This window comes from Pseudorca crassidens, chromosome 1 (assembly GCF_039906515.1).
Source record: "Pseudorca crassidens isolate mPseCra1 chromosome 1, mPseCra1.hap1, whole genome shotgun sequence".
In the NCBI taxonomy this organism is placed as follows: Eukaryota; Metazoa; Chordata; class Mammalia; order Artiodactyla; family Delphinidae; genus Pseudorca; species Pseudorca crassidens.
In genome coordinates this window covers 4013525-4031002 of record NC_090296.1, presented here as the reverse complement: position 1 = coordinate 4031002, position 17478 = coordinate 4013525, and the positions used below count along the sequence as shown (strand labels likewise).

Genomic DNA, 17478 nt, shown 5'->3' with positions numbered 1-17478 from the left:
ACTTGAAAAGCAAATGAAAACTTTGTTATGATAACTTATTTTCAAAGAAAACATGTTTAAAGTTAGCTATTCTCTGGGAATTCCGTGGCAGTCCAGTGTTTGGACTCAGCACTTTCACTGCAGTGGCCCCAGGTTCAATCCCTGGTCAGAGAAGTAAGACCCTGCAAGCCACACAGTGCAGCCAGGAAAAAAAAAAAAAAGTTAGCTGTTCTCTCCGTTACACTACTAGTTTAATCATTGCAGAAAGTGCATGTATAGTCACGAATTTAACTTTCAGGGTCTTTGCTTTTCTCAGGGGACACTTAAAGGCAATAACGTGTAGTCATTTTTCATGTTTGTCAGGCAGGAATTTGAGCTGTATCCTGTAAGGTTTATATGAAAGAGCAGGAATCTTCATCCAGCATAGCTTTATTCTAATTTGTTGATCTCCATAAATTCGGGTGTTCTCTGGAATCTAGTGCCAGAGTCCCTCACAAAATCAGGGCCCTGCTCTCATGCTGTGAGGACTTCAGAACCCACATCTGTCCGGGGACAGGCTAGAACAGGGGTCCCCAACCCCGGTTAGGAACCAGGCCGCACAGCAGGAGGTGAGCAGAGGGCGAGAGGAGCTTCCTCTGCCACTCCCCATCGCTCCCCACCGCTCCCAGCCGCTCCCCATCGCTCCCCACTGCTCCCAGTCGCTCACATTCCCAGCTGAACGATCCCCTCCCCCACCCCGAAGTCCATGGGAAAATTGTCTTCCACGAATCCGGTCCCTGGTGCCAAAAATGTTGGGGACCGCTGTGCTAGATGACTCTGTCCCTAGGCTATGCTCGTAACAGTATGATTCATTAATTATCAAAACCACATCTTCAGAGTCAGGTGTGGACTGTGAGCAGATCTGATTCTTTGTCACTTGGAGCCAAGGTAGATAGACTTTGAATGAATGTAATTCAAATTACAGTACACATATAACAAAGTGCCACGTTCTTTCCTTAGACAGTATGCGTTTACCTGTGTGCAAGGCCCTGTTACGGGTTCTGGCAACATAGCAGCGAATGAGACAAACAAAAACCTCTGCCCTCACGGAGTTTACATTCTGGGTGGTGTGGAAAGAGAAAGACAGCAGAATACAAATGAGTAAGACATAGTGTGTGAGGGACAGTGACAAATGAAGCAGGAAGGGGCACAGGGAACCCGGCTGTGGGCTCTTTAAGCCTTCGGGCTGCCCAACCCATTCCTGCCTCAGCTGAACGCAGTGTCCAGGTGTGAAATACGTGAACATCGGGGCTTTTCTAACGGCGCATCCTCTTTCGTGGAGCATCCCATTTCTGAAAGGGACCTTAAAGATCATGTAGCACATTTACTAGATTAAAAAAAAAAAGAGTCGGTCCCATGACAAGTCATGTGCTGAAGGTCACGTGCCTTGTTGGTGTGGACGTACAGGCTGCGCCTCCGTAAGGACGTCTTCACCTGGTTCCTTCACACTAAGGTGTGGTCTCACTTTTCATGGGTATGTAAGCTTCTCACCAAAATCATACATGTCCTGTGATGAAGCGACAAAACAAGGGGAAGGAAGGAGACATAGATGTGCTTGTGCAAGTGTTTCTAAGAGCTTAAATTCTTAGACATGTTAAAATTTTGGTGTATTTATATTTTTAACTCTTTTCCTCTAAGCCCAGTTTCTTTTTTTTTCCCGTTATGTACCTTGTGGTCACCACTGTGACGTACATGGAATAATACCAGACAGTGACAAAGGGGAATAGGTGTTGTGTTGCTGGCCACGTTCCCCCTTAACATTTTCTCTCTTGAATTTGATTCTTTTCTCTAACACCGATGACATTTTGCTATTTTTCAGAGAGAAGCTAAAAATGAAAGAACGAGAAGAAGCATGGGTTAAAATAGAAAACCTAGCCAAAGCAAACCCCCAGGTACTAAAAAAGAGAGTAACATGAAAACGTCTAGGGTGTAACTTGAATGTTTTTATGAGATAGGAGTGTGGATTCATCGTGAGAGGGGAGGGAAATCAATTTCACTAACACTGTATATGAAAATATCTGCAATAAAAATACTTTTCAACTTTGTACAAGTACTTATTTTGCCCCACAAAGGTTTTTACCACAGAATTGACATTTTTTTTATTATTATGCTTTTAAAATAAGATACGAACCTTATGAATACACTGTGGTAAAAAGAAAGTCAGGATACAAGCTCTGTTTTGGGCCAAGATTGTAATTTGCTTTCTCAAATGTCATAGATGCTGTAGTTCAAACAATATTTTCCTTTCTTTTTAATATCAAATTAATTCTAAAGGAAAAGAAATTAGATTTGAAATAGATTTAAGTATGAAGTCAATGTCCTCTTTCCTAAAATGAGGTTTCTGCAGGCTGAGCCTTTCTTGTTAAAAGGTGACCGACTTCCGTCATCTTAGCCGCTAATCCTTTCTCCCATCCCAGCACGCCCTGGCAGGTGGGCGCCAATGACGTGTCTTCTGGAACTGCCAGCACTGAAGCAGTGTCCCCCCATGCATTACCTCGGGCTGACCCCCAGGGGCTGGGGGTTGGAGCCCTGTCCCAACAGACGTTCTTTCTGATGCTATGTGCCTGTCCGATTATCACTGAAAATCATTTGCCACACTAAGAATTCTCAGGCTGTCCTTAGCTCCCCAGAAAAGATTTTACTTTCTGAGGAAAGCTACTCGGCTGCCCCTAAAATCCTGAAAGGTTCAATACAGTGAACCAGATTACAAGCTATCTATTTATTTTCTTTGGTGAGAGGTATGCATAAATCATTATTATCTCAGTTGCTATGTGGGTTTTCAATCTCTCTGATGTTTAATAAAAAGTGATACATGAATACAGAGTTAATACCTAAATAACAACATACTGACTTGTATTTCCTCTGATAAAACTATAATCAAGACACAAACCATAGGAAAACTGAATGACATCCTTAAGTGTATGTCCTTGATGCCACCTGAAACAAGTAACTGGCGTTTTTCTAACCATTTTTATTCCATGCTCTTACACAGAAATGCTATTTTATGTGAAAATAGCATTTGAAACTGTGTAGTAGCTAATTTAGGTAGATAGCTATGGGTATGTACTTCTTTTTTTTTTTTTTTTTTTGCGGGACGCGGGCCTCTCACTGTTGGGGCCTCTCCCGTTGCGGAGCACAGGCTCTGGACGCGCAGGCTCAGCGGCCACGGCTCACGGGCCCAGCCGCTCCGCGGCATGTGGGCTCTTCCCGGAACGGGGCACGAACCCGTGTCCCCTGCATCGGCAGGCGGACTCTCAACCACTGCGCCACCAGGGAAGCCCCTGGGTATGTACTCTTAAGAATAGAATTTATGTTGAACGTGAGGTTAAAATACTGACTGACGTTTGTTGTAAGACACAGTAAAAGCATACGTCTGGGGCAGTGGGTGGATGGACCCTGCCCGACGGGGCCCAGGCCGTCTTACTTTGTCCAGACGGCCCCGTGCCGAGGGCAGATGGGTCCCAATCAGGGTCGTCAAGGACCCCGTCACACACACCCTTGAAATCAACACCCTTGGAAAACATGTAAACTATATACAGATCAGAGGGTCTGATTTTATTTATTTTACCTGGAAAATAGGAATAATCTCCTAGAAAATCGCATAAAGCCTTACATTACAAGCGAAGAGCTGGCTGTGACTGTTAGCAAAGGTGGTCTGGCCCCACTGCTGTGCTGTAGCAGATGTTCCTTCCAAAATATATATCGTCCTCATTTCTCTTTTTCTGAACTTTTCCTAAGTGTTCTTACATCACATTTTTATTCCTTTGGCTGCTCTGTTTTAAAATGTCTCGGGCCACAGCCTGAGTGCGGTGGGCTTTGCCTGCGCTCACCCCTGCATTGTGCTGTGGCGCTCTGACCTGAGCGCCGTCCTGCTCGCGTCTGCGTGTGAAAACCGTCCGTGACCACACCCCAGCAGGTCCTGTCCGCATGCTCCAGTCCACCGAGCAGTGTCTGAAACGGAAAGTACTTCGTGGGCTAATGTCTCCAAGTGGAAACGAGGGCCTTGGTACCCGCTGTTCACCCTCTCTCGAGTCCTTTCTAAATTGTAGTCGTTGCTTGCCATTTACAACAGCAGCAAAAAGTAAATCGTGTTGTGGGTAATACAGCTTGCGTGCCACTTCCGTAACGAAAACACGTAGGTGGGTTTTTGAAGCCCGATTCCCCATCTCAAATCTGCCGTTTTGAGAAATGATTTAATAGCTTCCTTATTTTAGGTGGGTTCCCAATCCCTCACTCTGTTCACTGGCGTGTACCTAGAAGTCTTCCTGATGCTGACCCTTGTGTTTTCACAGGCTAAGTCTTTCGTCTGCTTGGAGATGTGAAAGCAGGTCCCCGTTTAGGCCGGTTGGGATTTGGAAAGCTGTGGTCCTTCGGGATTTGAGTTGTGTCTGTTTTAGCAGTTGTGGCGGTTTAATTTTTTCATGTTATTTAATTTTTGTATTTAATGTTTAATGTGATTTAATTTTTTTTAAGTGAAGATTTTAATAGTGAAGATTTCTAACGTAGTGAGGATTTCTAACATAAATACGCTTTTCCTAGTCCACCAAAAGAGGCCATGTCACAGTTTCGCTCCTGTCTCCCTTTTGTGGGGATCATGTGAAATGAAGACAAGGCACTTCTGTGAATTTTAAGTGTGGCTCTGGCTCAGTGTTTCTGCCCCTTTGCAATGACAAGACGACGCCCTAGGAGGCCCAGGGCACAGAGTCTGGCTGCCTGCCTTTCCTTTGGGCGATGAGCCTCTCTGGGGAAACGGGCCTTCCTTACTTCACCTGTCAAGACCCTCAGCCTCGGGAAGGTTTTTACTCCTAGTGAGAACCCTCTGCCCCCGAGCCTGCTAGTGGCATCGGTTTCCCATAGGCATTTTGTGGCATCCTTGTGCGCACTCTCCCTTGCCCTGAGCCCCAGCAGGGCCTCGGAGCCCGCACTGCTCTAGGCACGGCCGCTGGCAGGGTCCGTGTAGAGCGCTGGTGTCCTCTTGGTGCGGCCGAAGCTGAAGATCCCGCACCACCGCCCGAGCACTGCAGTGTCTCCGCTCTGTCTGCCCCGCCCAGCTGAGCCCCAGGGGGCAAGGCGCCGTGCAGACCCCAGCTCCCTGCGCCCAGCAGGTCACCACCTCTCTGGGCAGATGGGTGCCAGCTGCGTGTCCCAAATGCGCTTTCCCAGGAAACAAAACTGAGAATGAGACACGGCCCCAGGTGTTAAGGAGGGGAGCCAGGATGGAAGCAAAGAGAATCCAGTCCGCGCGGTCGGATGATAGCACGCGCTGGGGGTTGTGCCGGCAATGCTGGCGAGAGGCCTGGTCGCGCCTTTAGAGACACGTAAAGGAAGGCTGGAGGGTAGGGTGGCCACGGCGAGGCGTCCCCGCGGCACCAGGACCTTAGCCCCCAAGAGTGCTGGGCGCCCTGGAGGCGGAGCCAGCCTCTTAGAGGCTCACCTAAGGGGCTTAACCAGCCGGGGACTCAAGGCAGGGGAAGGGGCGACTGGGAAACCGAGCTGCTCATAGACGGAGCGTCACTCATGGGGGAGGGTGGGTGTGATCTGTGTCAGGGACAGAGCTGGAGAGGGGGCAGGACCCGTGGGTTTTATGCCCAAAACAGTGTGCAGGTGTCACAGCGTCATCCAGAGCTAGTGGCCTCGGCAGGCTTGCGCTCAGGAAGCTCTTCCGGACACTCGGGGGCTCCTGGGGAAACATGTGGAGATGCCGCTGCTGGACGGGGCTGACGGGGGGGGCGGCAGGCATAGCGCGCCGCGGGGGCCTGGGTGCCCATCGGGTGGAGGAAACAGAGCCAAGGGTGTGACTCCCGCGAGGAAGCGGCGCATTTCCCAGGGTGGTGGAGAGGCTGGGCCAGGCAGCCACGGGGGCCGGTGGGGGGGGGGGGTCGGGGGGGCGCGGGCGAGGGTCGGCGAGACCCTCGGGGCGTGAGGAGGGGTACAGACTGTCTTCCCAGCAGTGACAGAGGAGCGGGGGGCGGCCGGCACCACAGGCAGGGAGGGGCAGCTTCAGGGATGATGGTGGCCCCCGCGTGGCCGCAGAGCGGTCACCCACAGCCTGGTGCCCGGCGTCCCGTCGGAGAGGCGAGGCCCAGAGCCGCGGGGGTGAGCCGAGGGGTCGGGGGCAGGAGGGGCTGCTGAGAGCTGAGCGGCCCTCTTGGTCGCTCGCACGCCTGGCAGGAGGGAGGTGGTGGGCCAGGCGGGTCGTAGGGGTGGGTGCCGCGGGGCCCCAGGCAGAGGGGCTCGCTGTGGCCAGGAGGGCACGAGCCGGGCACAGGGCGTGGGGGAAGGGGTGCGAGGCTGTGGCTCGGAACCCCAGCTCCCCCTTCACTGGCCTGGGGCCCCGCGGTTAGCGTAGGTACCTCAGCGTTCCCGTCAGCCAAGTGGGATCATAGCAGACACTTTACAGGCTGTGCTTGGAATAGCGCCCAGCTCGCGGCAGACGCAGAGAGAGTGGCCGCCAAATGCTGAGGACAGTCAGGGCCTTCCGTGTGCCTTAGCTCACCCGCGCCGTCACAGCCACCTCCAAAGTGATCTCATACCCACGTCCCACTCACAGAAACAAAGTCAGAAACCCGTCCTGCTCACAGCAGGGCCTGACTTGGCCCAGACCCTGAAGAGAGTGGAGTCCCAGGGCGCCCCGTGGGGAACAGGAGCGGAGCCAAGGGGACCCCACTGACACGTGGGCGTACCAGGCCTCCCGCAGGGCCGGCCACGGAGTTGCAGAGTGAGGTGCGAGCTGTGGGACCGATCGGGGTTGTGTTGTTTGGGAGGAGAGCAGAGAGGCTGTGAGTAAAAGGGTGTGATCGGTGATGGGGTTTAGGCGAGTCTGGAAAATGCCGAGATGGGCAGATAGAGGAGGGCAAGGCTGTGTGCAGAGGTTGGGGGCTGGAGGTTTCCACGGGAAGCTTCCCGTGACCAGATCCAGGCTCACGGGGAGTCAGCAGGCTGGAGGCTCCAGGGTGGGGCGTTGCCCAGCAAGGGGCTGGGACAGTCTGGAGTGAGGCGATGCCCGGGGCCCAGGCGCTGCAGGTGTGGGCCGGGCAGGGAGCGCCTCCCTGCACGTGGGCTCCCTTCAGGAGGGGCCGCGGGGGGTGGCCTGGGCCAGGAGCCCCGGAGCCGAGCCCTGAGCGCTGACCTGACCGAGAGTGACTCCGCGCTTTGCACTGCAGTACGCAGTGTGTAGTCAAGCGAGCACCATGAGCCTTCCGGTGGCAGTGGAGACAGATGGGCCTTTATTTGAAGATGTGCAGATGCTGAGAAAGACAGTGAACGCAGAGGCTCGCCAGGTAAAAGTGCACAGAGCTGCGCTGGGCGCGCTCCTTAGAGACTTGCTTAAGACGTGCCTGTGATCTTAGTGATGTGATAGACAGCAGTGCCTCCTGTGTATAAGCTAAAGTGAAAAATGCCATGGTGGTAGTCTTACAGGAAACCTTTCATCCGTATATCTGAGATCAAATTAGTAGAAACAGTTTTTAAGGATTAAGTATGTGCCTGAAATGTCTTTCTTCATTTACTTTAACAGTAATAATCCCAATTCTTCACTGCAGTCAGATGTTAACGAGAGCAAAGACTCAAAGGTTTGCGGTGATGTCTTCCCCCTCTGCGCCCTCTGCCCCCGTGCGACTTCTGCTCTGGCCCAGAGGCGCCCCTCTTACTTCTCCACAGTTACTGCCGGCCCCCGGGCCCCAGGACATCAGGCAGAGCCCTCATCCTCTCAACAGCAGGGTCGCGCTGCCTCGCAGGCCTGTGCCAGGGTCAGGGCTCTGTCAGGACCCTCACGCAATACCCACACTCAAGTGGTTTTGTTTCCGCTTTGTGGCGATGCATATATAGATCACCACCGATCCAAAGAAAGGCCCCTATCGCTAAATGGGGAACCTTTGCGATTTAGGCTTTAAAGAGGGTAGTGGGTGGAGTTCCCACGTATAAGGAGCCTCGCAGTTGCTGTAGGTCTCTGATTGTACCTCCTGTTCTCAATCCTTGCAGTTGATAAAGTGCTAACTGGATTTGGGGATATGGCCCTTTCTGACTCTGAAACTTTAATCCCCTTTGAGCTAAGAATTCCTAAAGACATCCAGCACTACAATTCTGAAAAGTAACAAGTTAGGCTAAAATTATACTGCATACTGAATGCAGATGGTTTCTAGATGATGGTGTCATTCTGAGCTCAGACAGAGAGGGGTTTTTTTTTAACCTACTTGTTTTTAACTCAAGTAAATTGTATTCCCCACCTGATCAGACAGGATCAGGCATCACCAAGAGCACAGGCTCTAGACCATGCAGACTGCACTGCCCAACACGGCAGCCCTGAGGCACACGTGACATGTGGCCGTCTGCACTGAGCCGTGCTGCAGCCCAAAACACACCCGGGAGCTCCCAGGCTTAGTGTGAGGGAAGGACCTAGAAGCGTCCCCTTCATAATTTTCTGTTACAACATGTTGAAATGATAGTCTTTTGGATCTACTGGGTTAAATTTTTAAAATATTATTAAAATAAATTTCATCAGTTGCTTTTCACGTTTTCGATGTGGCTACTAGGAAATCTGGGATTCCATGTGTGGCCGGCATCGTCTTCCGACCAGGCAGCGCCAGGCCAGTTGCCTTTCCCTTGGTGCTTCCAGAGTAAAGCACCTGCACTGGCCCGTCCTTGCCCCTTCCTGCCCGGCTAGTTCTTGGCCTTAGGTTAAGATACAAGCAGGTGGACGCAAACACGAAACATACAGTGCAAGAACAGCAGTAACTCGTTTTTTACTTCATCCAGTTGGATTCCATAATTTCCTCGCAATATTCTTAGCAGTGAACAGATTGAATAAAAAACGTGAAAATCCTTATCTTTCCCTCTTTCTCTGGGGTGTTAGTTTTCCTACTTCTTAATTTTTTTTTAAACTTGGAAAGGAATTTGAGGCCACCTCTTTGATTACCATTTTGATGTTTTGGCTTCAGGTGGGTTAAAAGACGTGAACACTGGCCTCGTTACTGAAGGCGGTCAGAGGAAATCAAAATCAGGGTCCCTGCTACCAGCAAGCCTGCCCGGGGTTTGTGACCACATATTAGTCTTTAGGTCACTCGGGCCGTACAACGTAGAAAAGGAAACTGATGTCTAACAAGCCAGTCTTTACACATTAAATATTTTTAGGGTTGGAGGATTTTTGTTTTTGGTAGGTACATCCTTGGACTTGATAATTAAAGCTAGGAAAAGAATAAACTATGCCCAAAATGTAATGAACGTATTACATAATTACGTAATCTATGGACCTGTGGTTTCTGATTTAGGGCCTACTCTGTAGGAGATGAAGGAACGCAAATTAAAATAGCATTCTCATCTTGAGTAAGACTACCTTTGAAAGTCAGCTCTAGTGTCTCCGTGGTGGCCGATCTTCCAGCGGCCCTTGGAGGAGGGCGTGTCTCCCTCCTTCCCTGCAGGAGTTATGAAGGAAGCAGCCTCTGTAGTCATCTCCTCATTAGTTGTGAGACACCACGTGTAGACAGGACATTGCTTGGAGAGCTCTTTCAGTTTGCTGGTTTGTTTTCATGACTTTTGAAATTAGACTGTATGACTGAGTTTTCTGTGTAATTGACATTCTTACAAAAATCATCCCCCTACCCATAACATTTAGATCTCTACAGATCACATTCCTGGGTTGGAAGACTCCATGCTATTAAGACGTCAGTTCTCCCCCAAAATTAACGCAATCCAGTCAGAATCCCAACAGGCACTTTTCTTTTTTTGAAAGACATAGACCAGTTAATTCTGAAATTCACATGGAAATGCAAAGGACCTAGAATAGCCGAAATAACTCTGAAAAAATAATAAAGTTGGAAGACTAACACGACCCAATTTCAAGACTTACTGTAGATTTCTATTGGTCAATTGAATTTCCCCCAAATATCAAAATAATCCCGCATTTCTTTGAAATGATTCGAATGTGGGCTCGGGATGCATGTGAGGGAAACGACAGTGTTGCCGGAGAACCGGGAGAGGAGACCCTAATGCTAATGGAATGTACTTGGTTGGAATTTTGTGGAGGAATTCAATTACCTATTTACCTGTCGGAACCATGATTTGGGTTTCTTTTGAGAAGATTGTGTAACCCTATATAGAACCTCCAAAATAAACTAGTAACGTTCATGTGAATGACATTTATATCAGAGACATTTAAAATGTTTTACAATTCTCATTTTTAACAGTCGGTCGGGAGGAAAGCAGTGTCAACCATGCAGTTAAGGAAGGTGTAGAAAGACGGAAGGTGGGAAGTGAAGGTATTCCTTACTCAGTACGTAGAAGTGTATTTAAGGCTTTTATATTTAGGAAAATCACTGACAATGTTATGTACATGAAGTATTTTCCCTTTTTTCCCTGTCATTCCAGCTTGTGATGGTGAAGACAAAGAAATCTGGTCCCTCGAGAGATTTTTGATGAGTTCTGTCCTAAATTCAGTAGTAAAACGTGCGCTCTTCTGTATGACCCACCCCGATGTCGTTTTCCCATTTACTGTATAGATTTAGCCTTTCAGCGTTGCCATTGTGCTGCAGACAGAGGCCGTTTCTCTCCGGCTCGCACCTCCGTAGGGGCGTCTGGGGCAGCGTGTCCGTCTGTCTTGTCTGCCCACCGTCAACAGCATGCTCGGCCCACACATCCCTCCACCAGTGTCACTCGTCTAGAGGGACCGTCTGCATGATGTCCCACTCTCCTGCCTCCCCTTTTTCTGATTTTTTTTTCCCGCCTTGTCGCTTGTGAAATTGCTCTCTGCTTTACACACTGGTTTTAAATGGCTATGCAGAAAGGCTCAGATGGGTCCATCACACTCTGTCCTTCCAGAAGCTTCCGGGGTCATGTTTGCCTTCTCAACTTGCATTTATTGGTTCCAGGCATTTTCTGTCAAAATGTTTCTTCTCTTTGGAATGCCTGTTGCAGCATTTATTAAATATTTCAAGTATGGGAAAGGCCTGATTTTGTTTTGCTTCGCTTCGCTTTGTTTTACAGCTCCACCTGGAATGGACATAAAATTCAGGTAGAATTTCCCTCTGAGTTTTGCATTGGTCGAAGGCAAACACGCTCCACAGATGAGACCACTCTTACAAGGACTGTGACCGTGACAGGCAGCCCCTCAGGGACGGAGGGGCCTCCACAGTCTCCTGACAGGCGGGGTTGTCCTGAAGGCATCTTACATTAGTTCCCAGGAGAAAAATACCAGAATTCCTGCCTTTGCCATAAATGAACGTTAATATTCAAATAACAGTTCTAGAAATAATCCTAAAATGATGTCATGGAAAATTCCTTACAAACCTTGATATTATTGAGGTTGTCAGATACAAGTTTGCAAAGAACCCTAAGAAACATTAGCTCTGCAAAAGTGTGCACTTTTCATACATGGCGTCTGCAAGGCCTTGGCTATTTCATTAACGCAAAGAGAATTACACTCTGCATGTCGTACCACCGATGTTGGCAAGCTGGGTGCTGTGAGGAGTGGTTAGGGATACGTTCTTTCTGTTGTCAAGTGATTGACTTAATACAGGTTTTCTTCTGGTAAGAGTTTGACCACCACCACAAACGTAACTTCTTCTCATTAAATATAATCTCCCCTTTGCTGGAGACACTAAACAGAAAGGAAGACGGAGTTCTGGTTAAAGTTCCTCACGTGCTGGCAGCTTCCTGGACGCTGTGTCTAGGTGATATAGGTGGCTCGTTGTTTTGTTTCAAAGATACTGCTATTGCTGCAATGGCCCTACTCCAAAACCGAATAACTTGTTTAACTATTATGCCTGGAAATGGACACTTTCGGTGTATAAACGCCCCATATCAGGGCCCCCCCGCCTTTCTTTGCAGACACAGATCTCTAAATCCCCATGCAAAAAGGGATTCATGTAGGGTTTTTTGTTTTGGGGTGTTTGTTTTTGTTTTGTTTTGTTGAGTAAAACCAAAATGTCCTAACTTTAGGAAAAAAATGGAATGGAGTGGGAGTCTTATATCTTACCCTTATTAGGAAATTTTATACAAATCATTAAATACAGTTTTTCTGAATTCTAGAGGGTTTTTCCCCCTACATGACCCATTTAATACCTCTCATTTTAAGTATCTTTTTTCAAATTTGATAGAAGTTTTAGACCTGTTATTTATTGGCTTCGAGTCCAGTTTAAGTATGTTATTCATTGTTTCTTTTTATTTACCTCCAAGGGAAATTTCAACTTCCTGAAATGCTTCTGGAAGGAACATAGCCATAAATTGACTTCGGTAACATTTTGTGAAATAGGAAGATTTTACCATTTACGGGATTTACTGAAACTGGTGAATTTGCAAAATAGCGGTACTCGATGCTCTGTACAAAACTACTCATTTTAGAAGACCACAATGCCAATATTATGCACGCCGTCCTTGGGTTACTTTTAATAAATGAGGCGTTCTTGGTTAATGAGGGTGATAAGAGACATCCCGCCCTTTGTGTGCTCCAAATCCCCAGGGAGGCGCTGAGTGTGGGCACCGCTGACTCAGGGCAGAGCGAGCACACTTCCGGGTCGCTGGGTCTGTAGCCAACGCCGTGCGTTTTTATTCCAGGCACAGAAGGACCTGAAGAAGGACCGGCCCCTGGTGCGCCGCAAGTCCGAGCTGCCCCAGGACCTGCACACCAAGAGCGCCCTGGAGGCCCACGGCCGTGCTGACGAGCTGGTCCCCCAGGACGGGCGCTAGCCCCGACGCCGTGCGCGCGCCAGCCCCGCTCCGGTCTGTAGAAAGTACACGCTCTGTGTGCCATGCAAATCAGTTACACTCAAGTCAAAGCTTTCTCCAACCCCGTTCCGTAGGCAATAACATCCTTCCGCCTCAGCTCGAGACTAGGAGTTCAAACAATGGTGACCACCCAGGGCCACATGCCGCCCATGGTGTCCCCTGCACGGTCCCAAGTAAGCCGGTTTTCCAAAATCAGAGCTAAGGAAAGCACCCTAGTCATCATCTTCACGTTCTCCCCAAATGGAATTCGCGATCATTTAAGATAGGTGGTCCAATGGTAACATCAGTGTTTTTCAAATCAAAGGAGCACTTTAAACAAGTATTACCTATTTTTAAGACTTTACAACCCTTGAGATTGTTTCCACGTGATTGTTAATGCCAGCAGTTTCTTTCTGGGGTTTTTTGGGTTGTTTTTGTTTTTTAATCTCATTGAAGTGGTTCCTTGCTGTCATCGTTCCAACACCGCTCAACTGGGAAAGTGACACGACAGTCCCCGGCCGCTGTCTTTTCCTAAGGTCCTGCTTTACTTTGACCAATGCCACGCGTACCACGTCCTGCTGCTTCTGCGTATCGCTAAAGCCATATTTCCAAGTCTGCGGTCCAGGACCAGGATCCGGGAGTGAGCACGTAGGAGAAATTTGTTTTAAAAAGAGCTTTCTCTTGACTGGAATTGGAATTTTAAAGTGATGTGTTCGTGTTTTACTCTTTGCAGAATGATTTCTCTCTGCTTACACGTTGTTGCCCTTGAACAAGGCTCTTCAATTAATAAAATTATATTCTCTGAGAATTCCACATTTTGTAGAAAATTAGGACGAGATCATTTTGAGTGAGGCCAGCTCTCGGGCCTGATGCAGGCCACCGCTGCCTTTGGGCAAAAGTAGCAGGAACAGCGCCGTGGGCAGGCACCCCCCTCCCCGCAGTGTGGCCCTGAGGGCTTCGTGGAGGCGGCAGCAGCGATGGCTTCCAAGGAGTCTCTTTCTGTTGAAAAGAGCGCGCGTAATAGACGCCTCATAAGGAAAATACAGCGTCTTGAGTTTTCCTCGGTCTTCAGTGCTGCTGAATATTTCAGGCTTCCTTGCATGGATTCAGCTTTTTGTTTGTCATGGAACAGCACGAGGAGAAAAATCTTTAAACTTAACGCTTTGTTCTTTATTTCTCTCCGGGTGGCCAGTATTTTGACTTACTTATCCTGCTTGAAAGCTATCTGAGATGCGTACTGCTGCTCTAAACCAGTGATTCTAGTTTCTTCTGTCTCTGGCATAAGATTCTATAACTTGATGTTAAATGTCTTGATGCATCAAAGGTAAAACGTGGCTTCTTTCAGGATCTGTTTTTCAGTTGAGGTCTTGGGAATCCACTCAGACGTTGTGAGAAGCAGACGTGGTTCCCTGTGCAGCTGTGGTACCTGCTGCCCGTTGGTTTCACTTAAACCCTTTGATGATGTTTATTTCCTTGTTTCCTGTAGGAAAATCATTTGGAGGGAGGGGATTTCTGGTGTTCCAAGCAAGTGCTAAATTAGAAGCTGCCCCGGCTGAAAGGGGAGAAGCCCTCTTCGTGAGCAGGAAGTATCCATCCACTTCACCATGATGAAATTTATCCTTTAAAAAAAGTTTAGATGCCTTCTCCTTTTGAGGGAAAAAGGGTGCTTTTTATTGTATAAAGCAGCGTCTTATGTATTTTGATAAACCATTGTTTGAACTTCCGTCTTTAGCTGATAGATTCTCAGATATACTTGGTTTGGATGTTCTCAGTTATGTTTGTGACAGAGGTTTCTGGGAAGCCTCTCCTCTTGCCCTAGGGAAAAAGCAGAATACCAGTGTTTGGGTGATGTGGAAAGCTCAACGGATAAGAACATCTTTTTGTCTAGGTTTTACTTCTGCTCTTTATTGAAGACAAACATTCACCAAAAAGGGAGGAAAAAAAAAAAGTTTTGAGAGAAACTAATTTTCTTTGACAAGAGTATTATTTAATATTTTGGCCTATGAAAGTTTTCCTAGTTAGTACTCAGATTCCCTGTGCTAATTGTTCAACTGACATATTATTACATAGATACACTGTTTATTCTGTACCAAACTGATTTCAGAAGTACTACATTGAAAATAAACTGGTGACTGTTTTTCTTCATAAAGTTCTGCGTTTGGCATCTTCACTCTTTCTGAAATGTATCTGTACATCAGAAATGTCACTATTCCGAGTGTCTTTTTAGTGCAGCTTTAGTATGGCTTCCTTTTAATATTGTACATACATTGTACCTTTGTTTTATGGTAATGAGTAATAAAAATGTCGACTTCATATTTTGTACAAAATGTCCTATGTACAGAATAAAAAAAGTTCATAGAAACAGCAAAAATAGGTAAGTGGCACAATTATTTTTCTTTAGAAAATATCTGTAACTTTATGCTTTAGTGAAATGTTAAGTACCTACGTATTTTTTAACATTTTGTAATTCAAAACTTTTTGTTTTGACATTGTTTATGAAGAGAAACTTCATACACTTGCCATTTAATATGCTCTTTTATCTAATTTTAAAAAAAACTCTACAAATGGTGTATTATATGGACTAAATAAAGAACATGTGAATTTTACTGCTCATCATGACGCTAAATTTAGCCATGGTGTTGGGCAAGCCGGTTCCGATCTCTGTCCGGCGACAGTTAGGGGCAGGGCAGCCCCGCCAGGGATACCGGCTGGAGTCCCTCGCTCAACACTGGCTGGGCGCCCACGCTGCCGTCCATCACAGCCACGTCTTTGCTGAGCCTTCTGTAAGGTCATTTTTCTACTTTTCTAATGGGAAAAAGTAGAGATGACCTTTTAACGACCACCTCTTGTTTTGTGAGTAGGCAAATGTGAATCAGAATGCTGTTTATAGAAATGGAATTATTTGAGCCCTAACCATGATGTTTAAAATTATTCTTGAAGAGACACTGAAGTCTGGAGAACAGAGTCGTGTGGCTAAGAATATGAGTTTGGGATCCTAGCTGATCCACCCCCTTCTTACTGGGGGCCTTGCTGTCCTCACCGGTGCTGTTACCGAAAGGTCGCTGGGGGTAGGCCCAGTCCCGTCACTGCAATGACCTCGGCCTCCCAGCAGGTGGGCTGTGACCCAAGCCCCTCAGTTCCTTTATCTGCCAAACGGTCCCTGTGACTCCCCCCACCCCAGGACAGAAGTGCAGAAGTCGCCCTTGGAGCTGGGGTGTCTAGGAAGGGGAGGTGTCTAGGTAACCAGTCGTCTCGGTTATCAGTCTGGCAAGGTAAGGGCCCAGGCAAAGTCTCCAGGGTGGGATTCTCTGGCAAAAGAGACTTCCTGACTTCACTCACTCGTTCATAACACGATGAACAGGCCCCCTGCCCAAACCAAGAAGCAATCCAGTAACCGTAACTTAATCTACGTCCCTCACGAGCTTTCTTCTCCAGCCTGGAGACCGGCATGACTTCATACCATAGCAAGTTGCTTCATGGGTGATGAGACCCAGGTCCCTGGAGGCTCAGCGAGCGTAAAAGCCACGTCTCCCAATTCCTGGCCCCTTGCTCATGCCGACATGATTTGAGACCCCAGATCTTCTCCACCTAAGGTGACGCTGGGACCGTGTCGGATCTCTGATGGCTGTGCACGGGTTCCCGCCGCCAGTCTGCACACACCAGTGCCGGGCATGATAAAGGGCTCCCCCGTACTCAAGACGAAAGGGCAACGAGCCGGTTCCCTTCCATTAAAGCACTATCTATCCTTTAACTGACATGCTTTTCCTCCACTCTTGGCATTAAACCTTCAGGAAATGGCAAACACAGGACTTCCCTGCTGGCGCAGTGGTAAAGAATCCGCCTGCCAACACGGGACACGGGTTCGATCCCTGGTCCGGGAAGATCCCACATGCCGCGGAGCAACTAAGCCCGTGTGCCACGACTACTGAGCCTGCGCTCTAGAGCCCGCGAGCCACAACTACTGAAGCCCGCGCGCCTAGAGCCCGTGCTCCGCAACAAGAGAAGCCATCGCAATGAGAAGCCCGCGCACCACAACGAAGAGCAGCCCCCGCTCGCTGCAACTAGAGAAAGCGCAGGCGCAGTAACAAAGACCCAACGCGGCCAAAAATAAATAAAATTAATTAATTAATTTTAAAATTAAAAAAATTTTTAAATGGCAAACATAAATAGCAGTTTCTTAGTAATTCCCTACTTGAAAACAGTTGGCAGTACCGTGGGCCACCCTCCACCCCCCGGAAAAAATAATATGGCAACAGTGCAGATCCGCCTCCTGACCTGTGGAATCTGGAATTCTGGGAACCCCTGGTCTAGTTCAAAACCCTTGTTTTACAGAAAATGAAATAGACCCAGAGACAGGAAAGCCCGGAACTAGTGGGCGTTGGCACCCGGTCCATCGTACATATTTAATGGAATCTCAGAGTTGGGTGCTTGTGGGTCATCCTTTATGTTGCCTGCCACTTGCATTCTTTCTAGGTTGTGAATTTTTTAAATATCTCTAGGAAAATGAAAGATTTACTTGAGATAGGCAACAAGCTTCATATGGAAATGTTTTTACTTTAACAAGTAAAAATTTAGGTATTTCCTGAATAGAAAAAAATGCCATATTAAAATCCAAGTTTCTCAGAACATTTGAGGAAAGCTTTTTGGAGTCATCCGTGCATTGTACAGGATGTACCAGAAATGCTCAGTCATTTATAACCACACATTTTCTATTTGAAAAAAAAAAGTACCTTTATTTTTCACCCGTTGCTCTTGCAAAACTTG

The 17478-nt window shown here is 47.8% G+C and overlaps 1 protein-coding gene across 10 annotated transcripts in view; it reads left to right on the top strand.

Moving 5' to 3' along the window:
• The window catches only part of PPP2R5C (protein phosphatase 2 regulatory subunit B'gamma), a 130070-nt gene extending 114750 nt beyond the window's left edge, over window positions 1-15320 (top strand). For 4 of the 10 annotated variants that reach the window (XM_067725311.1, XM_067725302.1, XM_067725389.1 and 1 more), the window contains 3 exons: window positions 1838-1910; window positions 7182-7298; window positions 12565-15320. In XM_067725311.1, the coding sequence (XP_067581412.1) occupies window positions 1838-1910; window positions 7182-7298; window positions 12565-12696 (322 nt within the window). In that variant the 3' untranslated portion in view covers window positions 12697-15320. Of the gene's footprint in view, window positions 1-1837; window positions 1911-2435; window positions 4996-7181; window positions 7299-10199; window positions 10950-12564 lie in introns of those variants that run through there. The other 6 variants (XM_067725352.1, XM_067725381.1, XM_067725331.1 and 3 more) reach the window with 5 other exon arrangements.
• The last annotated feature ends 2158 nt before the right edge of the window (window positions 15321-17478 follow it).